Genomic DNA, 13,396 nt, shown 5'->3' on the forward strand with positions numbered 1-13,396 from the left:
GTCCGGGTGCTCCGTGTCCCTCCAGCGGCGGGGACGAGCGGAGGGCGACCAGGAAGCGCGAGCTTCTGCTGCCTCCTGCAGGCATCGCCCGCCGGTGCCCGTGCCCAAGGAGCCGCCCCCGGTCCCGCAAAACCCCGCACGGAGACCGCGCTCGCCCACCACGCTGGGGTTTATTGTGAGAGCGGGAGCCAGCTCGTCCGGGGTTTATTGTGAGAGTGAGAACCAGCTGCCTGCCTGGCCCCAGCGTTGCACCCACCAAACCGGCTCACCGGCACCGCCCGGACCCCAGAGCACGCGAAACATCGCACGGCCCGCGGCGCGGTGACATTGCAGGGTCTCTGCAGGGACCGCAGCCCCGCGCGTCGCTGGGCAGGGCAGGCACTCGCAGGGCGTGCAGGCGCTGCGGGGCTGCTCTCCCCTCTGCCCAGGCGTGTGCAGGCGCCGTGCGGGTTGTCTGGTGCTGCCCGTGTCCCGCTGCTCATCGGGGCGGGTCTGCGCAGGGACGGGGCTGTTCCCGGGGAGTCCCCGCGGCACCGGGCTCCTACACCACGTCCAAGTAGGTGGAGAGCGATGTCCGCCGGCGGAGACTGGGGCGGCCGGAGCAGCGCGGGTCGAGGCACCCCGCACAGTCGATGGCGAGCATCCACAGCTCCCCGCGGAAGCGCTGGCCGAGGAAGGCGTAGAGCAGGGGGTTGAGGCAGCAGCGCAGGTACGCCAGCCCGCCGGTGACCAGCAGGGCCAGGTCCTTGCGGCGGCTCTGGGCGCAGCTCATCTCCCAGGGGAGCAGCAGCTCGGCCGCGTCCAGCAGCACCATCAGGCTGTGGGGCAGCTGCAGGGCCACAAACACGAGCACCAGGGCCAGCAGCACCCGCAGAGCCCGGTGGGGCTGGGCACCGCGGGCTGCCAGCAGTGTCCGTGCCACAGCTGCGTAGCAGCTTGTCATCACCAGGCAGGGCACCGCGAAGCCGAGCACCACCTGCAGCAGGTTGGTGGCCCCGCGGGCTGCCCGTGAGACCTCGCGGGGGAAGACCACACGACAGAGGCGGAGGTCCTGGTGCTGCTGTGCCTGGCTGTAGATGAACTGGGGCAGTGCTAGCAGCATGGCCAGCAGCCAGGCCAGCCCCGCCGTGAGCCAGCCGAACCGGCGAGCCCGTGGGCGCAGGCGGCAGGCAGCCGGCACCTGCACGATGGCCACGTAGCGATCCACGCTGATGCACGTGAGGAAGAAGAAGCCGCTGTAGAAGTTGAGGGAGTAGAGACCGTGCAGCGCCTTGCAGGCGGCTGTGCCTGGGGACCAGCCCTGCAGCGTGTCGAGGGCGGCGAAGGGCAGCGTCAGGAGCAGCAGGAGGTCGGACAGAGCGAGGTGCAGGAGGCAGACATCGGTGACACTGCGCGCCTGGCGGTAGCGGGTGTGTGTGAGCAGCACCAGCCCGTTCCCCACTATGCCCAGCAGCGAGAGCAGCAGGTACACGGCAGGCTGGAAGGTGCGGGCGAAGCCCTGTACCTGCTGCTTCTCACAGAGCTCAGGCAACATGCTGGCCTCGCCCGAGTACCCGTCCTCCCAGGGGTAAAAGTCAGTGGTGGCCATCAGCTCTGTGGAGACGGGGCTGGGAGTCACCTGTGCAGAGGGAGGCTGAGTGAGGAGGGCTCGGCAGGGGTGGCCCAGTCAGGAGGTGCAGAACCCAGGGCAGCCATTCTCCACCCAGCCTCACCGCTGGGAGCCCAGGGCACACCCAGGGCAGCCCTTCTCCACCCAGCCTCACCACGGGGAGCCCAGTCCAGGTGTGCCGCAGCACCCCCCACCCTCCCCCGGCCCTACGTGCGGGATTTGTTTCCATCTCACACCCACCCCACAGCAGTGGGAGGTTTGCCGTTCTCAGTCGTTGCAAGAGCGACCACAGGCTTCCTGAACAGCCTCTGCAAAGCAGAGCTGGTGAAGGGACATGACCCCAGCCACGGCATCCCCAGCACAACACCTTGTCCCACAAATTCACCCTGCACGTACCAGGGGAGCTGCTCTGGGGCTCAGCACCCAGCCTATGGCCCCAGCTGCCCTGAGCAGTTGAGTCTTGGGGATCCACACCCGCATCCCCAGGTTCCCAAAGACCCTCCACACCACCCTGGGGACCCCAGTGTGGGCACAGCCTTGCACTGCCTGGTCCTGCTCCCATATAGGGAGCTCCTCCCTCACACAGGGAACACAGTGCTCCCACCTCCCAGCTGCTCACCCCTCTGGGGTAGCAGGACAGTGCTGCAGCCTGGCACTGGTCAGTTGGGACCCCACTGACCTGAAGATCAGGATCTGACACTCTCTGACTCACCGTAGCCTCATATCAGCAATTTTACTCTGCCCCCCCCATCAGTGAGCCCAGGCAGCTGGGCTTGGGCCCCTCAACTGCTCTGGGCCCACAGCTGGGATCAGAACCCAGTGCCAGGGCAGATTGACTTTCCAGCCCAAGGTGCCTGGAGCATCAGGCACCGCCCTGATTCCCCAGGGTTTTGCCTTTCAGTCTAAACCCACAGGACTCACTAAAAACCTAAGAAAAGCCAGTGATGGGGGGGGGGGTCCTGCCTGGCTCCCAGCAAACCCCTCTCCCTGCAGCCCTCTCACCTGCTCCATCATTGCACAGCAGAGCCTGTCCCCTGGCTGCTGGGTCTGATCTGTCAGTGTCTCAGCTCTCTCTAACCAGTGGTTAGAGGCCACGTGCCGCTCCTGATACCGAAAACCGGTGCAGAGCAAAGGCCCAGCCCTGGGGAGAAAAGCAGGTGTGACCCCCCCCCCGTGGAGCTATAATGAATCTTTTATTTGGTGCACCTTTTACATCTGCATGCTGGGGACAGAAATAGCAGCTCTGCTCAGTCTCTGTCACATGGATGTGCAGGCCAAACCTGGGAACACCCAGCAAGGGGAGCAGGGTCTGGCTGAGGGCATCCAGCATATTCAGGAAACCCCAGCCCACCCTAGGGCTGTTGTTGGCATCTGCAGGACCAGAGAGAATGGGGCCAATGAACAGAGTGAGGGCTGCTGTGGGCTGGCACTGAGATGGGCACAGGCAGGGTGCTCTTCAGGCAGAATTGGCAGAGCCCTGTCTGGTCTAGAGTTGTTTTTTTCCTGATGGCAAACCTGGTGGTTCCAGAAGCTGGAGAGGCTGCTGGTGCAGGGCATGGCACTCACCCAGGGCTCCCAGCCTGGTGCTGCATCCCCACCGTGCTGGGCGGGCGTGTTGCTAGTTGTTGACAACAAAATTCCCAGCTCCTCATTAAAAAGCAGATTAGTTCCTGTGGGGCAGAGGCCCCATTTCCTCTCCTCAGGGGGGAGAAGATTGATCCCTAGCTTTGATGGGCTCCTGGCCATAATCCCTCAATCCCCCTTTCTCCCAGATACAGCTGTCTTTGCCATGGCTTATCTCCACTCTGCCCTCGGCCCTCCTGCTGCCTCCAGACGGGTACAGGATCCTGGCTGCTCTCTGTGGGGCTGTGGAGCTGCTGCACTCTGGATGAAGAGAAGCCAGGACAGGTGCTCCCAGCCCCCAGGGGGTCCCCAGGGCTCTTTGCTGGAGCCCCCTCTGCTCTTTCCGCAGTACAGGGATGCTCACTGCAGATCTCTGCCCTGTGCTGGCTCTGGGGATGCCTTTCTGCACCCTGCATCTTGGGGGAAGGGGAGGGAGGAGAGTCCTGAGGCCAGTGCTGGCCCTGGAGCCAGCTATGGGTACAGAGCAGGGATTCTACATGTCCCTGTTGAGGCTGTCACAGATCTGACCCAGCACAGGGTCAGGACGTGGGGCTGAGAGCAGGCAGCCCCCTGGGGTGTCAGGACAAGGCCAGGTCAGCTGTGCCTCTCCTGGGGATGGACCTGTGGGCACTGCCAGGTCTGGGGGACAAGAGGAAGGCTGCCAACATCCCTAGAATACGGTACCAGATTCTGGTAGCAGAACTGCTGATGCACTGCCAGGTGTCCCACATCCCTGCCACACCTGAGGCTTTCTATTCTCTCTCCCTGCCCTGGCAGGGAGGAGGTTTGGCCCCGGCTGCCCCAGCTGATTGCTGTGCTGCCCTGCCCGCGGCAGCCAGCCTGGCACCTGCTGCCAGGTTTGGAGCCACCGGTGCAGAGCTGGGCACAGCCTGGCCGTGCTTGGAGCTCCTGCTTGGAGCCAGCCTGGAGCCAGCAGCTGCTGGGGCATCCCCGTCCCCCGGGACTGCTCCAGGCCCCCGGGACAGCAGGACTCCTGCTCCCGCGGGGCTGTAGGTGTATGTAGGGCACGCAGACGCCAGCCCCCCCAACCCCTCTGTGGGCGTCTGGGGGTGGTTGAGAGCAGATACAAACTAAATCCCTTCTTCTGCACCACTGGAGAGAGCAGCGACCCCGAGACCTGCAGGCCTTAATCCACGGCTTGATTACAAACCCTCCACATCTGCTGCGGGGGGGCTGCGGACACCGCTCCGACCCTCCCTGTGCGGCGGCTGCACAGGGGCAGGGGAGGCTCGGGGTGCGGCGAGGACCGGGCACCGCCTAGGAACCGACCGGGGGTTCCCGGGGAGCTCCTGCACACCGTCCCCGTGCCCCGGCACCGCACCCACAGAGCCGCGTCCCGGTGCAGCCCGGGCCGCTCCCCGTGCTGAGGAGCGGGGAAATCGAGTTCCCGGGCGGAGCATCTCCCGGGGGCGCGGCGGCGGGTGCGGCGGCGGTGGCCGGGACTCTGCGCCGCGCCCGGCCCGGCCCGGTTCCCCCCCGCCCCGTGGGCGGAGCCGCCGGCCCCGCTCCGCCGCGCGGCTGCAGCACCGGGAGCGGCGGCGCCGAGGGCGCTCGGGGCGCGCAGCATGAGCGCCCGCCGCCTCTTCGGGCTCTTGCTCGCCGCCTGCACCGGCTTCCTGCGCCCCGGTCCCGGCTGCCTTGCACGTAAGTGGGGCCGCAGTCCCGGGAGCGGCCGCTCCGCACTGCGGGACCGCGCCCGCCGCCCCGTCCGCGCATCCCCGAGCAGTTCCCGCATCTTCCGTTCTCTCGGGCGTCCCTCCTTCTTCCCCGGGCACCCCCCGGCATCCCTCGGTATCCTCCGCTGCCCCTGTTCGTATCGTTCCCAAGGTCACCGCCGGACACGGCCGTCCGGGCTCTCCCGCCGACCGCGCCCCGCCCGGGGCGGCCCCGCCGCAGCCCCCCCGCCGGCGGCGGCCCCGCGCCCGGCCGCAGCCTCTGGGGACCCGGGACAACCGGGACGCCCCGAGTTTCCGGGATGCCCCGGAATGCCCCGGGATGCCGAGGAGACCGGGGACGCCCTGCGGGACTTGTCGGGCTCTGCCAGGACCTCGGCCAGCGCCGCCGCCCGCCGGGCTGGCCCCGCCGCGGGGCTGCACCGGGCCCGACTCCATACCGGGGCTGGGGGCAGCCGCTCGGGAATGGGAATCGGCGAGGCCCTGGAGCACTGGGCAACTCTCCATGGTCCCCTGAGCCGGCGCCCGGGGCCCCCTTACCCGGGGCCGCGGCGAAGGGGCATCGAGGCGGGGGTCGGTGGTACAGGGGAGGGTAGAGTCGGGGGGAGGTGGACTGGGGGTTGATGCAGCACGGTTCCTACAGTGAGAGCTGGGGATGCTTCTGAGCTCCCCGGACTCCGTCCGACCCGGTAGGGGACCCTGAAAGATGTTCGAGACCCCGGCCCCTTCGAAGGGTCTTTTGCCGGTGCCGCGAGGATTTGCACGGGATCCCCCGGGATCCCACGCGGGATCGTTCCCCGCCGGGGCGGGGCAGAGCGGGGGTCCCGTCGCCCACGTCAGTGCGGAGGCGGCTGGTGCCGGCGCCGGGGCCCGCAGAGGTGTGTCAGCTCCGCTGCAGTGGGAGGGGAGAGCAAAGCGGGCCCGCCGCTCCGCCGGCCCGAGGGAGCCGCGGGGTCCCCAGAGCGCTCAGGGTCCTCAGTGCTGGGGAGCTGCCACAGGGACACTGCCCAGCTCAGTGCTCCGAGGCCGCCCCCAACTCCATTCTCCCCTCAGGACCCTGCTATGATGAGCTCGTTGCTCCCCTTTACTCCTATTCCATCGGTGCCTCCTCCAGATACAACATCTTCTACTCGGCCAGCTTCGCCCGTCTGCACAGTGAGTCCCCCCGCGGAACTGGGATGCAGGCGGGGCAGGGGAGGTGGGCAGGGGGTGTCCCTGGCTGGGTTTTGCCTCTTGCGGGGCTGAGGGGCCCAGTCAGGTGCTGTGGTGGGGCCGAGCAAGCCGCCGCCACTCAGTCGGGAGCTGAGGCTCTGAGCTCTGCTCCTGCCTCCCCGCAGGCACCAGTGGCTGGTCCCCCGACCCCCGGGACAAGCAGCCCTGGCTCCAGATCGACCTGATGCAGAAGCACCGGATCAACGCAGTGGCCACACAGGGAACCTTCAACACCTACGACTGGCTGACACGCTACATTGTGCTCTATGGAGACCACCCCACGAGCTGGAAACCCTTCTTCCAGCAGGGCAGCAACTGGGTAGGGAGGAGCCCGGGGTTCCCTGTGGGAGGGGGCTCTCTGGGGTGGGTAGAGACCCCTGACTTGGAGCAAGGTGTTGACAGTGACCCTTCATCCCCAGACATTCTTTGGGAACGTGAATGAGAGCGGGGTGGTGCGGCATGACCTGCATTACCCCATCCTTGCACGCTACATTCGCATCATTCCTGTGGCCTGGAACCCACGTGGGAAGATTGGGCTGCGCCTGGGCCTCTATGGCTGCCCCTACCGTGAGTACCTGGCCACGGGTTCCAGCAGCTCTGCCTGGCGGGACCCTGGCTCCGGCACACCTGGAAAGCTCTCTCAGAGAGGGTTGTGCCCAAACACTCTGCAGCCACGGCAGCAGAAGGTGTGTTCCCCATGCCAGGGCACCTGCTGCTGCAGGCAGTGACATGGGTGGGACTCTGCTCTCCCCAGGGTCCCATGTGCTCTACTTTGATGGGGACGATGCCATCTCCTACCGTTTCCGAGCCAAGAGGGTCAGCACCTTCGAGGATGACATCTCCTTCAACTTCAAGACACTGGAGCAGGATGGGGTGCTGATGCACGGGGAGGGCTCCCAGGGTGACTACATCACAGTGGAGCTCAAACAGGCCCAGCTCCTCCTGCACATCAGCTTAGGTGAGCCAGGACCAGGGGCTGGGGGCATGGGGCCAGGGGGCCATGGGCTGATGCTGGTCCTCCCCAGGCAGCAGCCCACTGCACGCCAGTGAGGGCCACACGACAGTGGCGGTGGGCAGCCTCCTGGATGACCAGCACTGGCACTCCCTGCACATTGAGCGTCTTGGCCACTACGTCAACCTGACGCTGGATGGGGAGGTCAAGCGCTTCCGCTGCCGTGGCACCTTTGACCAGCTTGACCTCGAAACTGAGGTGGGTGTGCTGGGCAGGGGCTGCCAGGATGTTGATGGTGTCCTCCAGAGAGGGGTTGACACCCTCCCTCTGCCTGCCAGGTATTCTTTGGAGGGGTGATTGACCACGACAAGCAGCACCTCACCTACCGGCAGAACTTCCGGGGCTGTGTGGAGAACATCATGTTCAATGGGGTCAACGTCGCTGACCTGGCCCGGCACCGGCGGCCCAACATTCGCTTTGAGGTCCAGCCTGGGGGGTGGCCCCTTCTCTGGGAGTCCTCTCCCTGCTGTGGGGGGACACATCCTGGGTGTCCTTAGCCCCACTGTGGGGTAACCCCTTCCCTGGGGCAGGGCTCCCTGCCTGCTGTGGGGTGATGCGGGGCCGGGCAGTGGCCATGCTCAGCCAAGCGGTGCCAGATTGACCGTGCAAGGTTGTCCCTGGCCTGGGGCACCCGCCTGGCTCTGCCAGGCATTGGGATCAATTGGGCATGATTGAGGCCAGCACTGCGGGGATGAGAGGGCCTCCCCTCTATGGGAACATTCCCTTCCTCACCCCTCCCATGGTCACTCCCAGGGCAATGTGGGCCACTACTGCCAGGACCAGCTGACCAGCCCCATCACCTTCGCTGGCATCAACAACTACGTGCGGGTGCCGGGGATCCCACGGAGGAACCGCCTGGCCGTCAGCTTCCGCTTCCGCTCCTGGGACACTGTTGGCCTCCTGCTCTACACCGGCTTCTCTGATCGCCTGGGCTCCCTGGAGATGGTGCTGAGTGAGGGCCAGGTCAATGTCTCCATCGCCCAGCCTGGCAAGAAGAAGCTGGAGTTTGCTGCAGGTGGGCTGGGGAGCCGGCATGGGGCTGGGGGGTCAGGCTGGCAGTGGAGCATCCCCATGCACCTTCCTCTCTGCACAGGGCATCGCCTGAATGATGGCTTCTGGCACTCGGTGCACCTGGTGGCACGGGAGGGCTCAGCTGTGGTGACCATTGACGATGATGATGGTGCTGAATTTCGGGTGGCGCACCCCTTCCAGCTACGCACTGGCAGCCAGTACTTCTTTGGAGGTGAGCAGCAGGGCGGGGTCTGGGGCAATGGGTGTCTGAGGGCTGCTCACCCCCATCTGTCTTGCAGGCTGCCCCAAGCCAGCCTCAGTCACTGGCTGCCGGTCAAACCAGACAGCTTTCCACGGCTGCCTGCAGATGCTGAACGTAGACATGCAGCCCGTGGACGTGGAGCTGCTGACACTGCAACGTCTGGCACAGTACCATAACGTGTTCTTCAACGTCTGTGGAATCACAGACAGGTATTGACCGGGATGAGGGTGCTGCCTGGGAGTGGGGGGCACTGGGGGGCTGTGCTGGTGCTGGGACAGGAGCCCTCTGTGCCCTCAGGTGCACCCCCAACCTGTGTGAGCATGACAGCCGCTGTATCCAATCCTGGGATGACTTCATGTGCATCTGCGACCTGACGGGGTACAAGGGGGAGACCTGCCACAAATGTGAGCCTGGAGCCTTGTGGGTCAGGGACAGTAGGGGCACCTGCAGCCCCTACTCCTGCCTGGTGTCTCCCTTGCACTGACCTCACCCCATTCTTCTCTTCCAGCCCTTTACAAGGAAACATGTGATGCTTACCGAGTCAGTGGGAAGACCTCGGGCAACTACACCATCGACCCAGATGGCAGCGGGCCACTGAAACCCTTCACGGTGTACTGTGACATCCGAGGTGGGGGTAGCAGGAGGGCAGAGGGGACCTCTGTCTGATGCCCCTGGGAACCAAGGGCCTGTGTATTGGAGCTGGAACAGGATAGAGGGAGTGGGGCTGTCCTAGGGATCAAGTCCTGAAGCTCCCCTTTCACTGCAGAGGACCGAGCGTGGACCATCATCCGGCACAACCGTCACTACGCCACGCGGGTGACGGGCTCCAGCGTGGACCAGCCCTACCTGGGGGCCGTGGAGTACTGGAACGCCTCCTGGGCCGAGGTCTCAGCCCTGGCCAACGCCTCTGAGTACTGCGAGCAGCGCATTGAGCTCCACTGCTACAACTCCCGCCTGCTCAACACCCCCTGTGAGCGCCGGGAGAAGGGGGCTGTGCTGCATGGCTGCACTGCAGGGCTGTGACAGGGGACAGTGTCCTGACCCTCCTCTGTGCCTGCAGCCGGGCTGCCCTTCAGCTTCTGGATGGGTCGGAACGATGAGCGGCACTACTATTGGGGGGGCTCACGACCGGGCATCCAGCGCTGCGCCTGCGGGCTGGACAAGAACTGTGCTGACCCCCAGTACTTCTGCAACTGTGATGCCGACCATGCAATTTGGTGAGTGGTGGTGGCTGTGGAAGAGGAGCTGTGGGATGGGGACTGCAGTCATGGGGGGCACAGACTCTGGGGCACTCAGATGGGGGTAATGGGGTTGTGGGCTGGCAAAGGGACAGAAACACCTCATGGCCTCTCTGATGCACTCACATTTGCAGGAGGACAGACAAGGGTCTGCTGACCTTTGTGGACCACCTGCCTGTTACCCAGGTGGTGGTTGGAGACACCAACCGCACTGGCTCTGAAGCCCAGTTCGTGCTGGGGCCCCTACGGTGCTATGGAGACCGTAAGTGAGCGGTCCCACAGAACATCCCCTGCCTACAGAGTGCCTACATGGAGGCACCCTGCCCATCTCTCACTGCCCCTCCTGTTCCCCACAGGCAACACCTGGAACACCGTCTCCTTCAACAGGGGCGCAGCTCTGATCTTCCCCACCTTCCAAGCCAACCACAGCCTTGACATCTCCTTCTACTTCAAGACCACTGCCCAGTCTGGAGTCTTCCTGGAGAACCCAGGCTACCGAAACTACATCCGCATTGAGCTCAACAGTATGGGGGGGGCAGAGGGTGCAGGGCTGTTGGGGGTAGAAGGGCTGGGGCCTCTTCTCAGCAGCATGTCCTTGCAGCCACCAGGGACGTGGCATTTATATTTGACATCGGGAATGGGGACGAGAACCTGACGGTGCGGTCGGTGGTACCCTGGAACGACGATGAGTGGCACCAGGTGAAGGCTGAGCTCAATGTCAAGCTGGCACGGCTGCGGGTGGACAAGCTGCCCTGGGTGGTGCGGCCATTCCCCCCACAGAGCTTCGTCCGCCTGGAATTTGACCGGCCCCTCTACGTCGGTGAGAGCCCCTGGCCACGTCCCTGCACCCCCAGGTCCCCATGTGCCACAGGGCACTCAGTCTCTGCCCCGCTGCAGGTGCGGCAGAGCACAAGATGCGCCCGTTCCTGGGGTGCCTGCGGGCTCTGCGGATGAACGGGGTGACGCTCAACCTGGAGGGCAAAGCCAACGAGACGGAGGGCGTGAGGGTCAACTGCACTGGCTACTGCCAGGACCCGCCGGTGCCCTGCCAGAACAGCGGGCTCTGCGTGGAGCGCTACAGCCACTACACCTGCAACTGCAGCATCTCCGCCTTCACCGGGCCCTTCTGCAACCATGGTGAGTGGCAGCGCTCCGCGGGGTGGGAGGGGCCGAGGAGCCGGCGCTCCTCTCACACTGTAGGATCTCGCACAGACATCGGTGGGTACTTCGAGGAGGGCACCTGGGTGCGGTACAACATCCTGCCCATGTCGCTGTACGCCGCCCGCGAGTTCGCCAGCATTGTGAGCAGCCCCTGGCAGCCCCTGCCTGGCTACAACCTCACCAGTGAGGAGGTCAGCTTCAGCTTCAGCACCACCTCAGCACCTGCCGTGCTGCTCTACGTCAGCACCTTCGTCAAGGACTATATGGCCGTGCTCATCAAGGATGATGGTGAGGGCAAGGCCCTGTGCTGCCCTGTGGATGCCACTTTCCAAGCCTATAGATGGGTTGGACGTGCCCACTGAGAGGTCCAGCCCTGCTGACAGCCCTGTGCTGCCCACAGGAAGCCTACAGCTGCGCTACCAGCTGGGCACCAGCCCCTACGTCTTCACTCTCACCAACAAGCCAGTGACGGACGGGCGGCCCCACCGTGTCAATATCACCCGCCTGCACCGCACGCTCTACACCCAGGTTGGGCTGGGGCACCCTCCCAGTGGGGCCTGGGGGGCTTCAGGTCAGGCTGGGAAAGGGCATGGGCAGGGTGGCTCTGTGGGTACTGATGCTGTGCACCTTCCTCCCAGGTGGACTATCTCCCGGTCATGGAGCAGCAGTTTTCCCTGTTTGTGGACAGCAAGCTGGACTCGCCCAAAAACCTGTACCTGGGTCGTGTGATGGGTAAGCTGGGTCCTGCCCATGCTGGGGTCTCCAGGGTCTCCTCTGCACAGCATGGCCCTTGCCCTCTGAGAGGGATGAATAATCTCCTTCTGTGGCCCCACAGAGACTGGAGTGATTGACCCCGAGATCCAGCGCTACAACACACCTGGCTTCTCAGGCTGCCTCTCAGGGGTGAAATTCAACACCCTCGTGCCCCTCAAAGCCATCTTCCACCCCACCAGTCCCCTGCGCCCCTACAGCATCCGGGGGGAACTGGTGGAGTCAAGCTGTGCCTCAATGCTCCCCCTCAGCACCATCCTTATCCCTCCTGAGATGGACCCCTGGTACATGGCCACAGGTGGGTGCTGTGGTGGGACCCTGGTGGGGATGGAGCTCTCGTCAAGCACCAGTTGCAGAAGGGAAGCTCCAGGATGAGACCTTGCTGCAGCCTGCTCTCAACTGCCTGCTCTGTCTCTGCAGAGTTCCCCCACGTGCACGACGACGGCTGGATTGGGATCATCATTGGGTGTAAGTGAAGCTTCTGGCTGGCATTCCCCACTGGCACGGCCCTGTGGCCCCTCCCCAATCCCTCACTGCCGTCTTTTCCCTGCAGTCGTGATCTTCCTGCTCCTGCTGCTGTCAGGGCTGCTGGCACTGCTCTACTTCTACCACCATCGCTACAAGGGCTCTTACCACACCAACGAGCCCAAGGCCATCCAGGATTACGGCGGTGCTGCAAAACCGCCGGCTGCACGCAAGGAACAGAACCTGCCCCAGATCCTGGAGGAGCCGAGAGGGGACTAACGGGGCCGGGGGTGGGACGGGCTCACAGCCCCGGGAGCCACCCGGGAATGAGCGAGCGTCGCGGGACCAAAAGGCCGAGCACACCTGAACTGCCAACACCCGCCTTCAGACTGACCGGACCGGACCGACCGCCACCGACCGCCACCTCCTCCCCACGGCCGCCACCGACCGGCCCCGGAGCGCGGCCACGATCCGCCGAGCCCCAGCCTCGCTCGCCCCGGACACGCCGCCAGCCCCCACGCCGGAGGCAGGCTGCTGCCTTCACAGCTGCCAAACCCTGCCTGGCCTCTGTCGGGGAGCCCCTGGCCCGGTGCCCACCCTCCCTCTGGCCGGGGGCACCCGGCTGCTGCCACCCGCGTAGATGACCCGCTGCTTTGCTCGCTTCGCCAGCGCCACGCAGAGCCACGAGCACCGGCCGCGCTCGGCCGGGCTGCCCAGCAATACTCCACACCGGCGCCGCGCATGCCGCCACCGCACCTTGCTGAGATGCTGCTTTCATAAATCAGGTACAGATCCTTTCTACCATTTTTGTTGCTGGATATTCTACTACACTCTGGTTTTTTTATTCTATCGGTTTGTATAAAAAACCAAACGGAAGCTCCCGCGGGAGTGACGCCCCCGCGTGTCGTGGTACGTGGTCTGTAGTTTGCTACTTCTCTGTACGAAGTGCCAGTCCTGCCGATTACCTCCAGCCCAGGGAAAACTCCTGTTCACTTGCTGTGTTGTGGTAAGACAATGTTACAGATATGCATTTATCTACCCAAAGGCCTGGCTCCACTGGGCACTTTATTTTTAAAAAGTCTGTTCTTTTGAATGAGATGTGAAGATAATCAAATAAAGGCAGAATGATGGCATTTGACACTCCCCAGCCTTCACCTTGGCAGCAGGGGCAGATCCTCTCCTCCCATCCCGGCTCAGCCTCCACCAAGGGAGGCACCACATTGACAAAAGCAATTCCTGGTCCCAGAGTGTAGATGGAGGGTGTAGTGAGCTGGGGCTAAAGGCAGCTCAGCTGCTGCTGCACACACACATCATGTCCTGCTCTCCCCACCACCACCT

At 64.5% G+C, this 13,396-nt stretch overlaps 2 protein-coding genes across 2 annotated transcripts; one reads left to right on the forward strand and one right to left on the reverse strand.

Annotated features, from left to right (window-relative positions):
* Nucleotides 1-123: 123 nt before the first annotated feature.
* CCR10 (C-C motif chemokine receptor 10) lies at nt 124-2,340 on the reverse strand. Its single transcript, XM_009096643.4, has one exon. It carries the CDS (start codon nt 1,586-1,588, stop codon nt 542-544), a length of 1,047 nt encoding a protein of 348 aa, XP_009094891.4. The 5' UTR covers nt 1,589-2,340; the 3' UTR covers nt 124-541.
* Nucleotides 2,341-4,789: 2,449 nt separating this feature from the next.
* Nucleotides 4,790-13,191, forward strand: CNTNAP1 (contactin associated protein 1). Its single transcript, XM_050985718.1, has 24 exons — nt 4,790-4,897; nt 5,980-6,081; nt 6,264-6,457; nt 6,558-6,705; nt 6,893-7,096; nt 7,164-7,348; nt 7,429-7,572; nt 7,904-8,165; nt 8,244-8,393; nt 8,461-8,632; nt 8,721-8,827; nt 8,932-9,051; nt 9,190-9,393; nt 9,484-9,640; nt 9,796-9,923; nt 10,018-10,185; nt 10,263-10,481; nt 10,559-10,798; nt 10,874-11,110; nt 11,223-11,350; nt 11,461-11,554; nt 11,658-11,891; nt 12,014-12,061; nt 12,147-13,191. The coding sequence occupies exons 1-24, from the start codon at nt 4,819-4,821 to the stop codon at nt 12,335-12,337; spliced, it is 3,915 nt and encodes a 1,304-aa protein (XP_050841675.1). The 5' UTR covers nt 4,790-4,818; the 3' UTR covers nt 12,338-13,191.
* The last annotated feature ends 205 nt before the right edge of the window (nt 13,192-13,396 follow it).

This window comes from Serinus canaria, chromosome 27 (genome assembly GCF_022539315.1).
Source record: "Serinus canaria isolate serCan28SL12 chromosome 27, serCan2020, whole genome shotgun sequence".
Taxonomy (NCBI): Eukaryota; Metazoa; Chordata; class Aves; order Passeriformes; family Fringillidae; genus Serinus; species Serinus canaria.